The 20,709-nt window shown below is 36.3% G+C and overlaps 1 protein-coding gene across 10 annotated transcripts in view; it reads right to left on the reverse strand.

Annotated features, from left to right (window-relative positions):
* The window catches only part of DLGAP1 (DLG associated protein 1), a 428,837-nt gene that overhangs the window by 174,173 nt on the left and 233,955 nt on the right, over positions 1-20,709 (reverse strand). For all 10 annotated transcript variants that reach the window (XM_054694167.1, XM_037508793.2, XM_054694170.1 and 7 more), the window contains one exon: positions 995-1,172. In XM_054694167.1, coding sequence (XP_054550142.1) covers positions 995-1,172 — 178 coding nt within the window. The remainder of the gene's footprint in view (positions 1-994; positions 1,173-20,709) is intronic.

Here is a 20,709-nt window from a genome sequence, read left to right on the forward strand (position 1 = left end):
TTGGCACACTGCCTGACCCAATAAAGGTAGTTTTTAGTGCCAATTCTTGTCCTCAAAGTGCTTTTGTGGTGATCAACTAAATAATATTTGTGATTGCATTTTAATGTTTTTTGTATGTTCCTCAGCAGATTGCAAGCATTTTGGGTGGCAGGAACTATGTATTATTCATCAGTGAGTAACCTGTATTATCTGGCCCAGTGTTTTGCTTAATAAATATTAGCTTTATTAATAGCACAGGGTACAAAAGTTTTAAACATTGTGATATAAATTTAAATTTAGAATTCCTAAAATCAATTTTAAAAAATGCCCTTCATTTTGTCCTCCTAGGTGAAGTATCAAAATACCTCCTCTGGGGGCTCCTGAAAGCTGCAGACTCAGGTGTTCCAGGAGTGCCAGGTCCTCTAACCCACTGAGCTTAGACAGCCAACCCTCTTTTACACTTTCTGAGACTTTTGACGAGAGAGACTGAATATTAAATACTCAAATAGTGGAATATTATTATCACCTTTATTGAGTCTTAGAAGTAGAATTCTGTCATATTAACAAAACACAATAATCACTTAGGACCTGGCGGAGGTAATAAATTGAATCTCACTTCCTGTGCGGGGTCCTTGACTCCAGGACCTGCTTGACACTTATATTTTTATGATTAAACACTGCCCTTGGTTTTGCGAGTGATGTCTACCCCTTTCTTACATCTTTTAAGCCTCCTTACATCTGAAGCTCATCCATCAACTCCTTAGTGACAAATTTGTTGGAGTTGACAGGATTCTAGTGAATGTTCAAAGACCACGTCAAATGCATATCCATCTGCAGAGCATCCCTCCCCTGCTGGTCAGCTGTTGATTCGAGGTGACTGCTTTGCCAAACGCCTGCAGCATTTAGCCTGGAGCTCCTGCTCAAAACATCAGCTGTCGATGTGGGGAGTGACCACCTCCTCTTTCTGCACTCGAGGATTCCCTTAACCCTTGTGAGGTCAGCGCTGTGTGCTCACCTGGCTGATGGTACTCATAGCTCGCATGTAGCTCTCATTCCTGGAGCGAAACTTCGGTGACGTGAGCAGGCCTGCAGGGTCCAGGCTGTCCAGGCTCCGGTTGATGGAGACTTCACTTACTGCCCTCAGGTAACTGTGACTCCGGATCTGGAGTTTGGGGGAGTGTTCATTGGAAATCCTGGAAGAGAATATGGAAGAGGCACATTTAGTCATATTCCAAAACGGAGGCAGCACAGGAACCCCCACCACTGTTCAAAAATCCATGTATCAAAGTCACTTTGCACTCATGAAAGACCTATATAAGTCTTGTTTTCTTTAACCTAAAGAAATCCCAAAAGTATTTTTGCTCTTACACAAAAGTGGAAAAGCAACAGTATTAGCCAGCATTTGCTTTGTGGCAGCCATTTTGTAGCACCAAAAGTGGCTTCTCCAGATCCTTCTTGGAATGTGTCTTTATACAGGTATGTATTTAATATATTTCATTCCTGATTTTACTATAGGTTAATGTTATTTTAGGTTTTATGTTGATTTGGTAAGTTGTTTTTTAGGTCTGGAAGTGTTTGAAAAATTTCCAAATACAGTAATAGTAATTGCTTTTTGCTGTTTGCCATTTCAGTTTTATAGGGTTCATAAGAATGCTCCACTTTTGGGTAGCATGGTGGGGGAAACTATAATAATATGTGGCAGTACTATGTCTTTTGTGGTACCCTAACTACTGGGAGAAATAATATACATAGCCTCCTAAGGTGGTTGAATCCCCCATTGTATGTCAGAAGAAAAACCAAGGTTTGATGATATAAAGAACAATTAAAATTCTCTTCTGTCCATGAAACAATATCTCCATTCACAATTCTGTAGGTATGTTGGCGAGGGAAAAAATAGCTACCATCCTGCCCTAGAATTAAGCACAGCATAATTTATAAGCTTTTTCTTTGTACCCATTTCTTTAATTTGGCCATCTTTTTGTTTTTGGATATTCTGGTAACAAGTGGAAACATATCTCTAGTAATATCTCTAACGTCTTTTTTTTAATTTAGCGTTTTTTTCTTTTCTTTTCTTTTTAAACATATATTTATGCACACAAGAGCTGGGATACAGGCTAGAGATGTGGGGGGTGAAAGGATTCACCCAGAGACAGAGTGGGGAACAGGACAGGCAAATCTACTGAAATACACTACTGAGGGGAGCAGCAGGTGAGACAGGAGAGGTCTGCTGCACCATGTGGGTTGCTCCCTGGCCACCGGAGATCGAACTCATGCTGCAGAGGCTACAGATTGCTTCATAGCGCAGTGCTTAACCCCTTGCGCCACCAGGGAGGCCCAATATCTCTAACTTCTAATGAAACTTTCTATCATCTATTTGTATCTATCATCTGATTTTTTATTTGAAATTGAAATTAGTGAACAAAATAAATTTCAGTCATTCACAATGCACCCATTTAGAAATTTTAAGATCTTTATATACTTTCCATTCCATGTTTTTTCCAAAATGCATTTTAAACTTATAATTATCAAAAATGCTGACTGCAAAGAGTCCAGCAATACAGAAGTGCACTGAGAGGAAAGGAGTTTCTCTATATATGTTCCTGCTTCCAGAATTTCATGCCTCTGAAAGGAGTACCCATAGCAGTTTGTATGTATTTCTACATGTATACAACTTATTTTCACTAATTTGTCAAGTGTGCTTTTTCACATGGCATTCAGAATTTTTCTCTCATTAAATTTCCTTTATTTCTGTTGTAACATCGCTTGTGATTAAAAGTTAAAGTTGATCAGAAGAAAGATGTAAACTCAATACAGTTATACAGTTGGTATATTTGCTACTAGAGATCCTAGTCAATTAAATTTAAAAAAAGGAATAGAAATTATAAATATTGCTGAGGAAGAGATAAACTTAAGAGTATAAATTCCATAATGACTTTTTTTTGGAAGATTAAAAGGAAATCAGCTGAAAAAAATCTCAACTAATAAGAGATCCTCAAAGTAGCTAGATACAGGATTAAATACAGAAATCAGTAGCTTTTTTATATTGTGATATCACCAAACTGAATTTTTTTTTTAAAGATTTGTTTATTCATGCATACAAGAGCTGGGGCACTGGCCAGTGATGCCAGGGGTGAGAGGATCCACCAGAGACAGAGTGGGGAGCAGAACAGGCAGATCAACTGAAATACACTGCTGAGGGGAGCAGCGGGCGAGACAGGAGAGGTCTGCCTCACCATGTGGGTTTCTCTCTGGTGGGCTGGGGATAGAACTCATGCTGCAGAGGCTGTGGATTGCTTCATAGTGGGTGCTTAACCCCTTGCGCCACAGGGAGGCCCCAAATTGAAAATTTAATGAAAAATCCCACTCAAGATGGCAAACATTATAAAATAAATAAAAATTACAAAATAACCAGAATTTTATGAAGAAAACTACAACTTTAGGGAAGGCAATAAACAAAGCCTAAATAAAAGCAAAGGAAAACAATTTCCTGGATGGAAAACTTAACATTGTAACAATTAAAATTTTCTGTAAATTGACCTATATATTTGTTTTGGAACTGCAACTTTATTTTTGTTGCAAACAAGTGGATAGTCTTATCACAAGATAAGGAGATTTAATCAATGTATCTCAATAGTGATTAAAAAAAAGTGCTAAATATTAAAACTGTAACAAGATATGCATGGTTTCCTTATTCTCATTATTGTTTAGACCTCTTATCTTTTTTTATTTTTTATATTTCCCATACAATTGCACCCCCCCCCTTATTTTGACTCTAGTCCTTCCTTTCCCCCGCTCCCCTCCCCCCATAGTGTGTCTCTGGTTTATAGTTGCTTGTTAATTTTGATTTTTACTTTGTATTGATTAGTCTTTTTCCTGGTCTCTTATTTAGGTTTTCTAAATTCCCACTATGAGGGAGACCATCTAGTATTTTTCTTTTTCTTTCTGACTTATTTTTCTGAGCATGATCCCCTCTAGCTCCATCCATGTTGCTGCAAATTGCATGTGTTTATCTTTTTTGAATGCTGAGTAATATTCCATGGTGTATATGGACCACATCTTCTTGATCCAGTCATCTATTTTTGGGCATTTGGGTTGTTTCCAAAGCTTAGCTATTGTAAATAGTGCTGCTATGAACATAGGTGTGCAGGTGCCCTTTGGAATTAATGTTTCTGTGTCCTTTGGGTAAATACCTAGGAGTGGAATTGCTGGATCATATGGAAGCTCTATCTTTAGTAGGTCAAGAAAGCTCTATGTTTAGTAGGTCAAGAAATCTCCACACAGCTCTCCATAGTGGTTAGACCAGTTTGCACTCCTACCAACAGTGCAGGAGAGTTCCTTTTTTCTCCACAACCTCGCCAACATTCGTTGTTGCTAGTTTTTTTAATATGTGCCATTCTCACTGGTATAAGATGGTATCTCATGGTAGTTTTGATTTGCATTTCCCTGATTACAAGTGATGTTGAACATTTTTTCATATGCCTGTTGGCCATTTGTATTTCCTCTTCAGAGAAGTTTCTTTTTAGCTCTTCTGCCCATTTTTTGACTGGATTATTTTCTTTGTTTTTGTTGAGTCTCATCAGCTCTTTGTAGATTTTTGCGATCAGTCCTTTATCGTTAGTGTTGTGTGCAAAAATGTTCTCCCGGTCAGTGGGGTTTCTCTTTGTTTTGGTTATTGTCTCTTTTGCTGTGCAGAAGCTTTTTAATTTGATATAGTCCCAGCTGTTTATCTTTGCCTTCACTATCACTGCTTTGGGTGATGTGTCTGTAAAGATGTCTTTGATGTGCATATCATGTAGTGTTTCGCCTATATTATCGTCTATGTATTTTATGGTTTCAGGTCTTATGTCTAGTTCTGTAATCCATTTTGAGTTGTTTTTTGTGCATGGTGTGAGGTAGTGGTCAAGCTTCATTCTTTTGCATGTAGCGACCCAGTTTTCCCAGCACCATTTATTGAACAAACTTTCTTTGCTCCAGTGCATATTCTTTGCTCCTTTGTCAAAGATTAGTTGACTATAAATCTATGGGTTTATTTCTGGATTTTCCATTCAATTCCATTGGTCTGTGTGTCTGTTTTTGTTCCTAATACCAAACTGTTTTAATTATTATGGCTTTGTAGCATAGCTTGAAGATTCAAAGTGTGATACCTCCTTTCTCCTTTGTTTTCATCAGTAGGGCTTTGGCTATTTGTGTTTTTTTGTGGTTCCATATGAATTTCATCAGTATCTGTTCTACTTCTTTGAAGAATATCTTTGGGATTTTTATTGGAATAGCATTGAATCTGTATATTGCTTTTGGTAGAATGGCCATTTTGATAATGTTAATTCTTCTAATCCATGAGCAGGGGATGTCTTTCCATTTCTTTGTGTCTTCTTCTATTTCTTTTAACAGTGTTTTATAGTTTTCTTTGTATAGGTCCTTTACCTCTTTTGTTAGATATATTCCCAAGTATTTGATTTTTTGTTTCAATAATAAAAGGGATGTTTTTTTTGATTTTTTCTTCTTCAGATTTACTGTTTGTGTATAGGAAGGCTACTGATTTTTGCATGTTGATTTTGTATCCTGCCACTTTACTAAACTGATTGATTAGTTGAATTAGTTTTTCTGTGGAGTTTTTGGGGTTCTCTATGTATATTATCATATCATCTGAAAATAGTGATAGTTTAACTTCTTTTTTTCCTATTTGAATTCCTTGTAAGTCTTTCTCTTGTCTTATTGCTATGGCTAGGACTTCCAGTATTATATTGAAAAGCAGTGGTGAGAGTGGACATCCTTGTCTTGTTCCAGATCTTAATGGAATGCTTTCAGCTTTTCACCATTGTGAATGATACTGGCTGTTGGCTTGTCATATATGGCCTTTATGATGTTGAGGTATGTTCCTTGTATCTCAAGAATTTCAAGGGCTTTTATCATGAATGGGTATTGTACCTTGTCGAAAGCTTTCTCAGCATCTATTGATATTATCATGTTAACCTATACATTTAATGTAGTTGCAATAAAAATTCCACAGATATTTTTCATTAGAATATAACAAACTCATTTTAAGTCCAAAATTAGGTTCATAGCAACATTACTAGAGTCAAAATATGGGGGGAAATGCATATGTCTATCAACTGATGGATGGGTAAGTAAAATTCCATGTAATGGATTATTATTTGATGATAAAAAGGAATGAAGTACTGATGCACACTTGAACATGAATCATGGATCCATTTCAACATGGATGATCTTTGAAAATAGCATATAAGTGAAAATAGCCAGTCACAAAGGACCACGATTTATGATTCCATCTACATGAAATGTTCAGAATAGGAAAATCTATAAGTAGATTATTGGTTTCCTAGAGTTGTGGGTGGAAGGATGCGGCACAGGGGGTAGGCTGATAAAGGAGGAGAAAGAAGGTAGGATTAAGGGTGATATCTGAGAGGAATGGAGATTCTTTCGGGGTGATGAAATGTTCAAAAATCAATTGTGATGTTGTACAACTCTGTGAATATATTAAAAACACTGAGTTGTACATTCTAAATGAATATATTGTGTTATGTCATATCTCAGTAGAGCTCTTATGAAATTTATATGAGGCTTCAAACTAACCAGATTTCCTTATGAAGAATGTAACATAATAGAAAATACATAGCTTGGTCCCTGCTCTCAGTTCCTGGCACAGAGTTCCTAAAACCCTTGCAACTTAAGTGATACGAGTCCTTGGAGCATCTTTTATTGTAATGAAGCAGTTCTGACTGGACTTCTGGAGGGGTGTTGGTCACCAGAAAGACCAAACCATGATTATAAGCTTGGAATTTTCAGTCCCATCCCCATGACTCCAGAGAGGGCAGAGGGAGTGGAAGTAGAGTTACTAACTGACCATGCCTATGTGAGGAATCTCCATAAAATCCTAAGAGAATGGGGATTGAGGAGCTCCCAGGTTGGTAAATAGTGGAGGTGCAGGGAGAGTGGTACACTCAGCAAACTCGGGCAATGGAAAGTCTGCACCCCTTTCCACAGACCTCACTTCATGTATCTCTTCATCTGGTCTTTGATTGTATCCTTTTTTTTTTTTTTAAAAAAAGATTTATTTATGCATATAAGAACTGGGGTACAGGTCAGAGGTGAGGGGGTGAGAGCATTCACCAGATACAGAGTGGGGAACAGAACAGGCAGACTGATTGATGTACACTGCTGAGGGGAGCAGCGAGCGAGTCAGGAGAGGTCTGCTGCGCCATGTGGGTAGCTCCCTGGCCAGGGCTCAAACTGTGCTGCAGAGGCTGCGGATGGCTTCACAGTGTGCACCTAACCCCTTTTGCCACGAGGAGGATCCTATCATATCCTTTAATAAACAAGTAAATGTATTTCCCTGAGTTCTGTGAGCCACTCTAGCAAATTAACAGAACCTCAGGAGGGGTTGTGGGAATCTCTGATTTGTAGGTAAGACAGAAATTGTGGGTAAGCTGGGGGACCTACTACTATTTACAACTGGCATTACAATTGGGCCTCTCTGGTGGTGCAAGGGGTTAAGTGAGTTCGATCCCTGTGGGGCCAGGGAGATAACCCACATGGCGTGGCAGACCTCTCTTGTCTCGCCTGCTGCTCCCTTCTCAAAAAAATATTTGAAAGTTCACATTAAAATAAATATGGAAGATGAGTTAGAGTAGAGGGTCTAAAAACAGCTAAAAAATACCAATATATAGAGAAATGCTCTATCATATCTATCTCAAATATACTTTATAGTTACAATGACAAAAATAGTGTGGCTTTGGGGAAAAAAAAAAAGAGAGACAAGTCAGTGGAATAAAATAAGAGCTCCCGAAACAGAACTGAGTATGTGTTTGAATTTGGTATTTTGCAAAAATGGTAATTCAAATAAGCATGGGAAAGATCAATTGTTTGATAGCGGTGTTAGTAGATTGTACATCCAATTGTGAAAAAAATGGATTCCTACTATCAATGTACATTAAAAAGTAAAATATTTACAAGTTTAAAGTTGTTTAATATGATAGAGAAGAATGTATTTGATAATCTTAATTTCTATACCTAAAAATGAAAAAAAAATGACCAGAATTATATGAAAAAAACTATAGTCTTCTAGAAGACAAAAAAGGGAACATATTTGCACACCACACAGCATGACAAAAAGAATCATATTCATGATCTTTAAAATAGACTTAAAAGTGAATAAAAATAGTGTAATCTGCTGAATTAAAAATTAAATAGTGTAATCTGCTGAAATTAAAAATTTATAAGCAATAAAGAGGTAATCACAGGAAAATAGATATAAAAATTTCCAGGAAAATACATTTATAAACCACAAAGCATAAGAATTAAGAGGAAATGCTCATTAGTAATTTTAGAAGTCCTGATAGAAAATAAGTTACCATTTGCACATCAAGCCACTCATCTCCACTTTCTCAGATGGAAAAGACATTTTATTTCAAATGTCTTAACAGTGTGTAAGAGCATGCCCATTCTTAAAGTTTGTTTGTTAAGTTTGTATAAAGTTTATTTAAATATAATAACTGAGAAAGGTAGACTCAATAATACTAAAATCTGAGAATTTGATTACTATTATTTTTTGCAGTTGCCCTGGGTGGAGGTTAACATCTCAGGCAATTAAAATTAAATTAAAGCAGCTTAGAATTTAATACCAAAAGTAAACTTCTGATGTATTATACTATTACAAAAGAGAAACTGATTGTTCTAGAAATGTTTCCAATGCATACGTCAAGTAACTGCCAAACACTCAAATACCTTTGTAAAGCCAAACAAATGTTTCCTATGTCTTATGTGCTAATATGATGACTCACAGTGGGCTCTTATCAATATCCATGCCCCAAACCCTAACCAACCAACAAAGACAAGAAGAATTTATTTTCCTGTTAAGATCTCTACTAGGAAAAAATGATTTAGCTTGAAGCTTTTATAGCCTAAAGTTCACTTCCTCCGAGAACTCGAGTTATATGACAAATGTGTTTCTATGGCTATTTTTCAGCCTGACCCAGAGCAGCAATAATATTGCCAGCATAAAAGATGATCTTGTTCCAATGATTATCAGGACAGCACTGGGGGTGGCTATTTCATAAATGGTGTATACTCAAAAGCAGAAATGAAAGTCCAGGGTTTTGAAAAACGCGTGTCTGCTGACTAAGCTGGGGAAATGAGGCATCATTGCAAGTCATTCACCCTGCTCATTCTTTATGAAATAAGCCATAATTCCCAAATTTCAAAGTGAAGTAATCATTCAGAAGGGATTGAATATTTCTACTCTGATGAGGCACTTTGGATAAAACAACACATCCTTTAACCATAAATACAAGGAAATGAACTCTTGTCCACTTAGAGAGAAGAACCCACAGCAACCAATATAAAAGGGGTACAGTATGTAACTAATACTCCTGATGCAACAAAACACTCATTAAAGAAATACTTAAAAATCATGGGAGCATGCATATTCACAAATATTAACTCTCACATTAGAGTAATTATTTTTTAATGGTTGTATATTCAAATGGCATCCATCTTTTCCAAAGTAATTTTTCCTAAATTATTTATGTGAAATTAAATTTTCATGCCTTATCAGAAATGAACTGAGATTCTTTATTATGTCTTTTAGGTGCACTCAAAGACTGGACACCTTTAGATGACTGTGAGAAAACTTCACAAACAACCATGGCCCAGTGTGTCAATTAGTTTGACACATCAGAAAAGAGAAAATATAATACTACTTAGACCACAACATTTTATTTTATTTTTTAAACATTTTTAAACTTTTATTTTTTAATCATTTATTTAAAAAATTTTTTGTATTAATTTTTTAATTTCTTATATCATTGTGCATGTTTAAGCAATATTTGCCTCCCCCCACCCCCTCAGGTGTAGTCCCCATGGAGTTTCCTTCACCAATGCACCTATGCACCATCACCTCAGTCCCCTGTGCTCCTCCCTCCCTCCCTCTGATTCCTCTCCCTCCTCCTCCCCTGCAGTATGTCTTTGATTTATAATTGTCCCTTTTTGCTTTGTTGCATTTTGTACTGTTATTATTTTTGTACACTGATGTCTTATTTGGTTTCCCTATATTCCTGCTATACGTGAAACCATGCGGTATTTTTCTTTTTCCTTCTGGCTTATTTCACTGAGCATAATTCACCTCTTTTGTTAGGTTTATTCCCAAGTGTTTGATTTTTTTGGCTTCAATTATAAAAGGGATGGTTTTCTTGATTTCTTCTTCTTCAGATGGATTGTTTGTATATAGGAAGGCTACTGATTCTTGTGTGTTGATTTTGTATCCTGCTACTTTACTGAACTGGTTGATTATTTTGAGTAGTTTTTCTGTGTAGTTTTTAGGGTTCTCTACATATATTATCATATCATCTGCAAATAGTGATAGTTTTACTTCTTCTTTCCCTATCTGGATTCCTTGTATGTCTTTCTCTTGTCTTATAGCCCTGGCTAGGACCGCCAGTATTATATTGAAAAGCAGTGGTGAGAGAGGACATCCTTGTCTTGATCCTGATCTTAGGAAAAACAATATTTTTATAGATCCCCTAGTATATTCTCTGTTGTATTTCCATTATCAATGTTTGACATGAGGTTGAATGTCAGTGTTATTTCTGAGAGACAATGCCATTGTCAAGTAATGTAGACCTTGCTGTTTCTTACTGGTCTAGGGTTCACAGTAAGGTAAAAGGGAATTGAGGAAGTAACCTTGGGATTCATTTTTTCCCTGAAAATTTTGATTTGCATTCATTTAAATAGCTACATAATTTGGGGAATGTAATTTCATACCTTAATATACACATTGCTTCACTCACCCTCTACCAAAGCTCCACTGCCAATGCCCTATCACATTACCTTTTCTTTTCCATTCTACCACCTTCCCAGCTATCTTCTCTAGTAACAATTGTATTTTTCACGCACAGTTATTTTTTGCTGTTTTTTTTTTGTCAGTTTTTTCCCTTTGGTTATTTATATTTCACAATGAGTAAAACCATGAAGGAATTTGTCTTTTACTTTTTGACTTATTTCACTTAGCAAAATCATGGAAAAGACTCATCCATTTTGTCACAAAGGCACTATTTCATGTTTTGTAATAGCTGAGAAGTATTCCATCAAGTATGAATTCTGCAATTTTTTTATCAGTCATCTGTTGATGGGCATTTTGGTTGATTGTATGATTGACTATTGTGAATGTTGTTGCTATGAAATAGGCATACATAAATGTTTTCCTATTAGTGTTTTCATATTCTTTGGGACAATTCCTGGAAGTGGTATTGCTGGTATGGTATTTTCACTTTTATTGATGAATCTCTATACAGAACCAAATTGCATTCTCAACAATGGTAGATGAGTGTTCCTTTTTTTTTACACCCTCACCAACATTTGTTGTCTCCACTGTTTTTTTTGCTGTAGACCATTCTCACAGGAGTGAGGGGTTATCTCATGTGGCTTTAATATCCATTTCCCTTATAATAAGTGATGTTGAACATTATTTTTTTCATATGCCTATAGGTCATTTAAATGTCTTATTTGAAGAAGTTGCTGTTATTCTTAGTAGGGTTTTGTTGTTGTTGAGTTACATGAGTTTTTTTTTAATATATATTTTGAAAATTAACTCTTTGTCATATGTAGGATGTGAAAAATATCCTTTCCCAGTCCCTAGTTTGCCTTTTTGACTTTTTTTTTCACTGTCCAAAAGCTTTGATGTGTCCCACTCATTTTTGCTTTTGTTTCCCATGTCATTGGAGTTGGGTCCCCAATTACATATTTGTGGTTTATGTCCAAAGGTGTATCACTTAAGTTTTCTTTTATGTACTTTATAGTTTCAGTTCTTAAATCCAAGTCTTTTATACATTTTGAATTAATTTTTTACATATGGAGTTAAGTAATGACCTACTTCTATATTTTTGCATGTGGATCTCCAAGTTTTCAACACCATTTGTTAAAGGGCTTTCACTTCTGGATTCATGGGTATGTTTCTGCTTTTGTTCTCTTACCATTCTGTTTTAATTACTATAACTTTATATAATAGCTTGCTGTCAGAAAGTGTGATATCTCCAATTTTCATCTTTTCTATCAGGATTGTTTTGGCTACTCAGGTTCTTTTAATGTTACGTACAAATTTTATAATTGTTCTATTTCTCTGAAAAATGTCATTGAAATTTTGATAGAGGTTGCATTGAAACTGATATGCAAAAGATTGAAATTTGACCATTATCTAACAATATACTCAATAATTAACTCAAAATGGATTAAAGGCTGGTGAGTTCAGATCATTCCAATTTAGGTTGATTATTGATTTATGAGCCCTATTTACTGCCATCAATTTTTTTTTGTTTGTTTTAACTTTCTGTGGTTTCTGTTTTCATCTGCCTTTTCATCTGATGTCTTTCCTTGGTGATTCTCTCAGTTTCTTCAATTTTTTTCCTCCTTAATAACTCTTTTCCATATTTTTGTTTTATGATTATCATGAGGGTGGCATTAAACTTTTTATATCTAAAATTGCCCTTTTGTCCCAAATGCCCAACAACAGAGGACTGGATCAAGAAGATGTGGCATATATACACAATGGAATATTATTCAGCAATCAAAAAAGATAAAATCATGCCATTCCCAGCAATGTGGATGGAACCTGAAGGAATTATGCTCAGTGAAATAAGCCAGAAGGAAAAAGAAAAATACCAGATGGTTTCACTTATAGCAGAAATATAGGGGAACCAAATAAGGCATCAGTGTAAAAAAATAATAGCAGTACAAAATGCAACAAAGCAAAAAGGGACAATTATAAATCAGAGACATACTGCAGGGGAGGAGGAGGAAGAGGAATCAGAGGGAGGGAGGGAGGAGCATGAGGGACTGAGGAGATGGTGCACAGGTGCACTGGTGAAGGAAACTCCATGGAGACTACACCTGAAGGGGTTGGGGGAAGCAAATATTGTTTAAAAATGAACAATGATGTAAAAAAAGTAAAAAAAAAATACAAAAAAAATAAAATCCAAAGTTTAAAAAAATAGGCCTTTTGTGTTGATATCCATTTATTATCATTTGACTTAGAGATTCTCGCCTTTCGCCCTCCCCTTTAATAATTTATTGTTGTTTCACATTATTCTTGTTAATATTACTGATTCTGCATTACTTTTTTTTTAATCAAGCTGCTCAAGATTTTTTATTTTTTCATTTTTTTTCTTTTTGTGTTGAATAACTCCTGTCAACTTATATTGTAAGGTAGGCGTAGTGGTAATAACCTCCACTATATAAAGAAAAACCTTTTTTGTAAAATTTTATTTTTATATTCCCCATACAATTGCAACCCCCTTATTTTGGCCCCTATTCCTCCTTCCCCTCTAACCCCCCCATAGAGTGTCTCTGGTTCGTAGTTGTTTGTTGATTTTTTCTTTCTTATAGTTATTCTTTTTCCTGGTCCCTTATTTAGGTTTTCTAGATTCCTGCTATGAGTGAGACCATCCGGTATTTTTCTTTTTTAAAGAAAAGTATTTATCAAAGCTGAATGATAATTTTGCAGAATAGCATATTCTTGGCTGGCAGTTTTTGTCTTTTATAATTGTAAATATGTCATTCCAATCTCTTCTCATTTTAGAGTTTCTCCTGAGAAGTTTGAAGAAAGTCTGATCAGGTGCTTTCTATGTTAAATTCTTTTTTCCACAAGTTAGCTTTAATATTTTTTTCTTTACCACTGACTTTTGGCAATTTAGCAATGATGTGTCTTGGTGTTGGTCATTTTGCATTTAGAAATTTGGGTGTTATTTCAGTTTCCTGTATATCTCTAGTTAGTTCTTTCCTTAGGTTTGGTAGGTTTTCAGCTATCATTTCTTTGAATAGGATCTCTCCTCCATTCTCGTTCTCTTTATCTTCTGGGATACCTAGTCATTCCTTCTGTTTCTTCTTCTAATGGAATCTGATATTTCTCATTTGCTATCTTAATTTCTTCTAAATCTGATATTTCTCTCTCCTCTTCCAGTTGGATCACTTATATATCTGTATTTTTAATTTCTAAAATTCATCCTGCCAGCTCAAGTCTAGTTAGTATGTCTCCTATATTTATTCCCATTTCATTTAGGGTGTCTATTTTTCAGTAATTTCAATCACTGTAGTGAAGAGCTTTTCCTGTTTGTGGCTCTCTTACGAGATCTTAAACCCGCCTTTCTGTGTTTGAATTTTCAGTACTTCATTGTTTTTTTTAATGACTTACTCTCAAATCTTTGGTATGTCCTTGAAATCTGTGTTATTTATATAGAACTCTGTACTTCTATTCTTCTTTTTTAGTTTTTTCATCTGTATTCAGATGCTCCTTGTTTCCTAGACATATATGTTGCCTTATTTGATTTTACTGTTTGGGGTTCTGTGACTTTAGTTTTATTTATTTATCTTCATTGTTTAACTTGACATTGGGTAAGGAAGGGAGAGGAAGCTGGAGTCTAAGACTGTCTCAGTCTTGGTGGGAAGGGAGGGCCATTCTAATTGGAAAATTTTACACGGTGACCAAACTCTAGATTCCTGTCTCTTTGTGTCCCCTCCCTATGGCATAAATTATCTCTGATCTCCCTTTAGGGAGGTAGGGTGGGGCTCCACAACTTCTGCTTCTGGCAACAATTTCTCTGTGACTGAACTAAAAGTCTCAGTGCCTGTACTCCACCTTCACTGAAAAGATTCCCTGTACGTGGTCTGTGCACTGTAGTCTGTGTCTGGTTACCAGCTTGTTTGGCTCATTGGTATGGCTACTACTGTGGTCATAACACTGTCTCCCTCTTCTTGTCCCACTACCACAGTGAGGTTCAAACTCAAGTGAAATATCCATGGATCAGTCCCTGATGCCAGTGATGAACTGGTGAAATTTCCTGAAATATTTAGTTTTTTTCTAGTTGTACTTAGGGGGGAGATTTATTAAAACATTCTGAAATTTACCCTATTTTGTCCAATTTTGGGGTTTTTGCTCATTTGCACCTTTTTATTTGCACCATCAAATTTTGTTCCATAGGGCAAATGATTGATTCGGGTAGGGATTTCTGACTATTGATTTAGGTATATGATCAAAGAGCTATGTGCTTACTGTGTACAGAACCATAAATTAGAAACTGGCATAACCCATTTTAGTTATAAAGTGGATCTTGTCTAAAACGAAAATGTGGTTCTTTCCACAATAATTCATCGTCACAGAAGTCAACATAAAATTAAATTTCTCCACTGTGCCAAATATGTTTAAAGCATCATATTTAAACTCTCTGACACTTGAAATTCAAATATTCCTTCTTCATATTCTCTAGATTATACAACATTAGGCCCAAAACAATACAAAACAAATGCCAACTGTTCATAATGCTTGTGCTAGATATTATGAAGGAAACAATTGCTACCCCTGCAAAATTTAATCTCCAAGTTGAGACAAACAGGCAGAATTAACTTTATGAGATGTTCAAGAAAACATGAAGAGGGTAGGAAAAAAAGATTCCTATGGAATGGAGGCATAGGAAGAGCTTTGGAGAGAAGATGACCCTGAACAACAAGACTGTCACCAGTAAATGTAAGCCAGACAGAAGGTGCTCCACACCCAGGGGAACTGTGAGAGCAAAAACTAGGAGGCACAGGGGGCGGGGCAGTGCCTGGGGCAACAAACACCAGGATGTTGGGCCCTATAGAGCTGAACCTGCTTTTATTATGAGCCTATTGAAGTGTGTTGTAATTGCCAGCTGGTCAGTCCCCCCCATTAAACTCTGGGCTCCTGAGAGCAGTAATCACATATATCATTATGGGAATGTATCCATATATTCCTGAAGCTCAGCATAGTGTCTGACGTATATTAGACCTCCTTAAATATTTGTTGAATAAGAATAAGAGAAGAGGGGTGGTAAGCCCTGAGGCCCCTAAGACATTTTGACAAGAGGTTCAGTGAGACCTTGATGAGGGTTTGAAGAGAATCAGGGCACCATGCAAGGTAAAGACCCAAGAGGACAGAATAGGACAGAGCTGGAAACTAGCCATGATTGTTGGGGTACTGAAAGGGTAGTGCAGAATTCCCTTCCTGGGTGACAGAAAGCAGGATAGTGTCACCTTTAACCACAATATATAGACTAACTCTAAGCCTAGGAGAATCTTTCTAACACTCAGCACTTTTATTGCTGCTCAGCAGTTTTATTACTGGCTGTGAATATATCACTTAGTACACAAAGAATTGCTTTAAAGAAACCCATGTAGGAATTTTGGGGCTATGACATGCTTTTATCATTGATGGGGCTCTATGTGAGTACAAGGTGAATATCCATCTAGGCAAATCACTACCTGGAACTTACCAAAAACTGAAGCAGAATAGTGGGGACTCCTCTGACTTTCTTCTGCTCCAGAGTTAAAAGTTTTATAAACAGATAACTTTTATAAATTTACACATTACATTTACATATTACATATTACTTGAAAATAGCTCCTGGGATTACCTTCCATTTTAGTTTGTTTAGGACCAAACTGATTAGAAAATCAATTAAAATAATGTAGAGAGGGCCTCCCTGTGGAGCAAAGAGTTAAGCACAGCACTGTGAAGTTATCGACAGTGGCACAAGTTGGATCCCCAGTCAGCCAGGGAGGTACCCACATGGTGCAGCAGACCTCTCCTGTCTCACCCACTGCTCCCCTCAGCAGTGTATTTCAGTCAGCCTCCCTGTTCTGTTCCCCACTCTGTCTTTGGTGAATTCTCTCACCACCGCCCCCACCCCAACACCTCTGGCCTGTATGTACCCCAGCTCTTGAATGCATAAATAAATAAATCTTAAAAAAATGAAATAATGTAGAGAGAAATGCAATTTGTTGTGAGTAGTGGTTGCCTTTAACACAAATAGTTTCACACTGGGAACTTGTTCTGGTAAACTTGGTTTTGTATTTGATGAATTGTAATTTGATGAATTCAATTCTTGGTTGGCTCCGAGCATAGGATAAGTCACATTTTCTTCTTTAAAATAGAGATAACAACACCCACCTTATAGAGTTGTGAGAATTTCAACATAATAGACATCCCCCTACTCCACTGTGGAAAAATACACAACATAAAATCTCCAGTCTAATCATTTTACATTTCTATTTCTGTGGCATTAAGTGCATTTACATTGTTGTGTAACCATCACCATCATTCATCCACAGAACTACTTCATTATCTCAAATAGAAACATAGAAACCCTGTAGCCATTAAACACCAATTCCATGCTCCTCTGTCCCCATCCCTATGTTTCCAAGCCCCTTTCTACTTTCTATCTGTATGGATTTGAGTACTCTAGGGACTTTACATAAGTGAAATCATGCAGTGTCTGAATTGTTTGGCTTTAAGGTTGCTTTCTTTAAGGTTCTTTTATATTGTAGCATGTGTTAGAATTTCCTTCCTTTAGGGCTAAATAATATCTGATTTATGTATACATCACATTTTCTATTCATTCATCGATTGACACTGGGTTACTTCCACCTGTTGGCTATTGTGAATGATGTTGCTGTAAAAAACACACAAATCTATTTGAGTTCTTGCTTTGAGTATTTTTGAGTATATACACAAAAGTAGAAATTTCTCTTTAACAGAAGTATGTAACCTTTTCTAATTCATTTCTTAGTAATTAATCACATTAGAAATTTGGGCACCATCGTGATAAAATTGAACCCTCAATTTTTCCCCCTGAAATGATACTCTATTGATCATTTTGGTAAGTTTAAAGGACACTAAATAATATAGAAGTATTTCAGGGACTAACTGGTATTGCCATGGCTGAAAACAAATATTATACTTCTATTATTTGGTAGAAAGTATAGTAATAGTAAATCTGAGTATAATTTTACTACTTTAGTATTTGTAAAACAGTAACATTAAAACTCAATACAGTGTTATGGAGAATAAATTGCACTGACATGATAAAGACATCTAGAAAAATAATTCCATCAGCAGCTAGAGAGTATAGAAAAAACATACACAATAGTGTTAGATTATGAACTGGTAAGAAAGGAAATAATGTTATCACTAAGAAAAATGTGATAATTCAAATGTACTAGCTAGTAAAAAGCCCATAACTGTAACTCTAGGGAGGGAGTGGATATACTGACCTAAATGCAACTTCGAGCTGAATACAGAATGTTTCTTTCAATGTAAAAAAAATGCCAGGGCAGAGCAGATATACTTAAACAAATGTAAGTTGACATTGACAAATTGGAGCAGTTAAAGCCTATGTAAAAGTATTTTGATAGACTTTTCATGAAGTGCTCCATATTCTGATTTCCCTTCATATTCTGTTTCACTTGAGGAAGAAAAAAAGCAACAAAAGACAGACTCTTAAGTAATTCTTTTAATGTTAGTTTCTTTTAGTCTCTATTGTCAAATGCTTTGTATTTAAATTCATTACAAACTTGCCAGAAGGTCACAGAAAACACATTTCTTTCAAGTCACAGTCGCCATTGGTTTTGACCCCAAGCCCTCCTTTCCCCGCCCCCCACCCCCAATAGAGTGTCTCTGGTTCATAGTTGTTTGTTGATTTTGATATTTTCTTTCTTACAGTTATTCTTTTTCCTGGTCCCTTATTTAAGTTTTCTAGATTCCTGCTATGAGTGAGATTATCCGGTATTTTTCTTTTTCTTTCTGGCTTATTTCGCTAAGCATGGTCCCTTCCAGCGCCATCCATGTGGCTGCAAATTGCATGTGTTTATCTTTTTTGAATGCTGAGTAATATTCCATGGTGTATATGGACCACATCTTCTTGATCCAGTCATCTATTTCTGGGCATTTGGGTTGTTTCCAAAGCTTAGCTATTGTAAATAGTGCTGCTATAAACACAGGGGTGCAGGTGCTCTTTGGAATTGATGTTTCTGTGTCCTTTGGGTAAATACCTAGGAGTGGAATTGCTGGATCATATGGAAGCTCTATGTTTAGTAGTTGACCATATTTTTAATGTATGCCCAGTTCAGTGCTCTCTCTCTGTATTCCTCTTATGTCAGGATTTCTAGATACTTTATAACCTTGATGACTCATCTCTAAAGTTGGTCCAATGTGTTGCTGTCTCTTTTATAACAGAACACCCGGGACCAAACTCAATCTTCCACTGATGGTCTAACAAGGGCACAATACAGAATGGCCATTATTCTCTGTTCTGTGGGATATCCTCCTGGAATATAGCCTACGGCAGCTTTGGCTTGTCTGATCTGTAATCATACTATTAGCTGCTGGTAAGTTCCGTTTGGATAACTTTTAGGTCATCTTCATATCAAATGATGTGAAGTCATGCCAGTGTTTGATCCTTTGTTCCTGTTGATATCAGTCCTGCCATCCCCATGTGCCATCAGTTTTTCCTGTCGGTTATGTGTCACTAGCAAATGTGGTAACAGAACAAACATAACAAAACCCTAAATCAATGAGTATGACTTACAAGCTTTACTTACAATGTCTAATTTAGTTATTATGCAATATTTTAGATTATTATAACAATCATGAAGCATTATTATTCCTATTTTATAGATGAGGTGACTTACACTGACAAATTTGTAATCTCAAAATTGAAAACTAGGTCTCTCTAACTTCTGTAGTCTTAACCACCAGTACCTTCCCCATACTCATGACATCTATTTTCTTATCCAATCAGTTGCAAGATTATTGACTAGGACTGGGAAAATTCATAATCAACTAGATGACCCAGTCCATTAATATTACAGTCTTTGCTGTAATACTGTTTAACATATGATTCTATTACCCAACTCATGATCTCTGATTTTTTTTTTCCTGCAAGCCTGTTATGGTTACTGTTCTAAATGCTATTCTAAATTCAGTTATACTTTCTGATAAGTCTGTCTCAACCATTTTGAGGAGGGAAATATAAGAAGCTCTCTCTATTTTTTCTTAGTAATCTTATTTTCTAAATCAGTATAGACCATCTATTTAAAAATTAATTCTGGAATGTTCCCAAGGATTCATATTAGATTAATTATTTGCAAGATTCAAAATCCTCTCTTTGGAAAATTGAGATAATATTTACTTTTCCCATAGTTCCTAATGTATTACCAATGGTTATACTATAATAATATGTATATTCTTTTAGGTGGAAACTAAATTTTCATATGTTTTTGTCTTACTTGTATCAGTTACCTAGTTTTAGTTTTATGTTGGGCTTATGTGGTTGACCATATTTTAATTTTTTTTAAGATTTATTTTATTTTTTTATACAAGAACCAAGGTACAGGCCAAATGTGTGGGAGAGTGAGAGGATTTATCAGCGACAGAGTGGGGAACAGAATAGGCAGACTGATGAAATGCACTGCTGAGGGGAGCAGCGGGTGAGACAGGAGAGATCTGCTGCGCCATGTGGGATTCTTGCCAGCTGGCCAGGATCAAACCCTCAATGCAGAGGCTGTGGACAGCTTCACAATGTGGCGCTCAACTGCCTGTACCACCAGTGAGTCCCTGACCATATTTGTAATACATGCCTAGTTCAATTAAGTTTTATTTTTTTTAATATTTATTTATTTATGCATGCAAGAGCTGGGGTACAGGCCAGAGATGCGGGAGGTGAGAGGATGCACCAGAGACAGTGGGAAACAGAACAGGTAGATTGACTGCTGAGGGGAGCAGCAGGTGAGTCCGGAGAGGTCTCTTGTGACATGTGGGTTGCTCCCTGGCTGGCCAGGAATTGAACTCATGCTGCAGAGACTGTGGATTTCTTCATAGTGCGGTGCTTAACCCCATGCACCACCAGGGAGGCCCTCAATTAAGTTTTAATT

Source organism: Talpa occidentalis, unplaced genomic scaffold, assembly GCF_014898055.3.
Source record: "Talpa occidentalis isolate TD23 unplaced genomic scaffold, MPIMG_talOcc4v2.1 talOcc4.13, whole genome shotgun sequence".
Classification (NCBI taxonomy): Eukaryota; Metazoa; Chordata; class Mammalia; order Eulipotyphla; family Talpidae; genus Talpa; species Talpa occidentalis.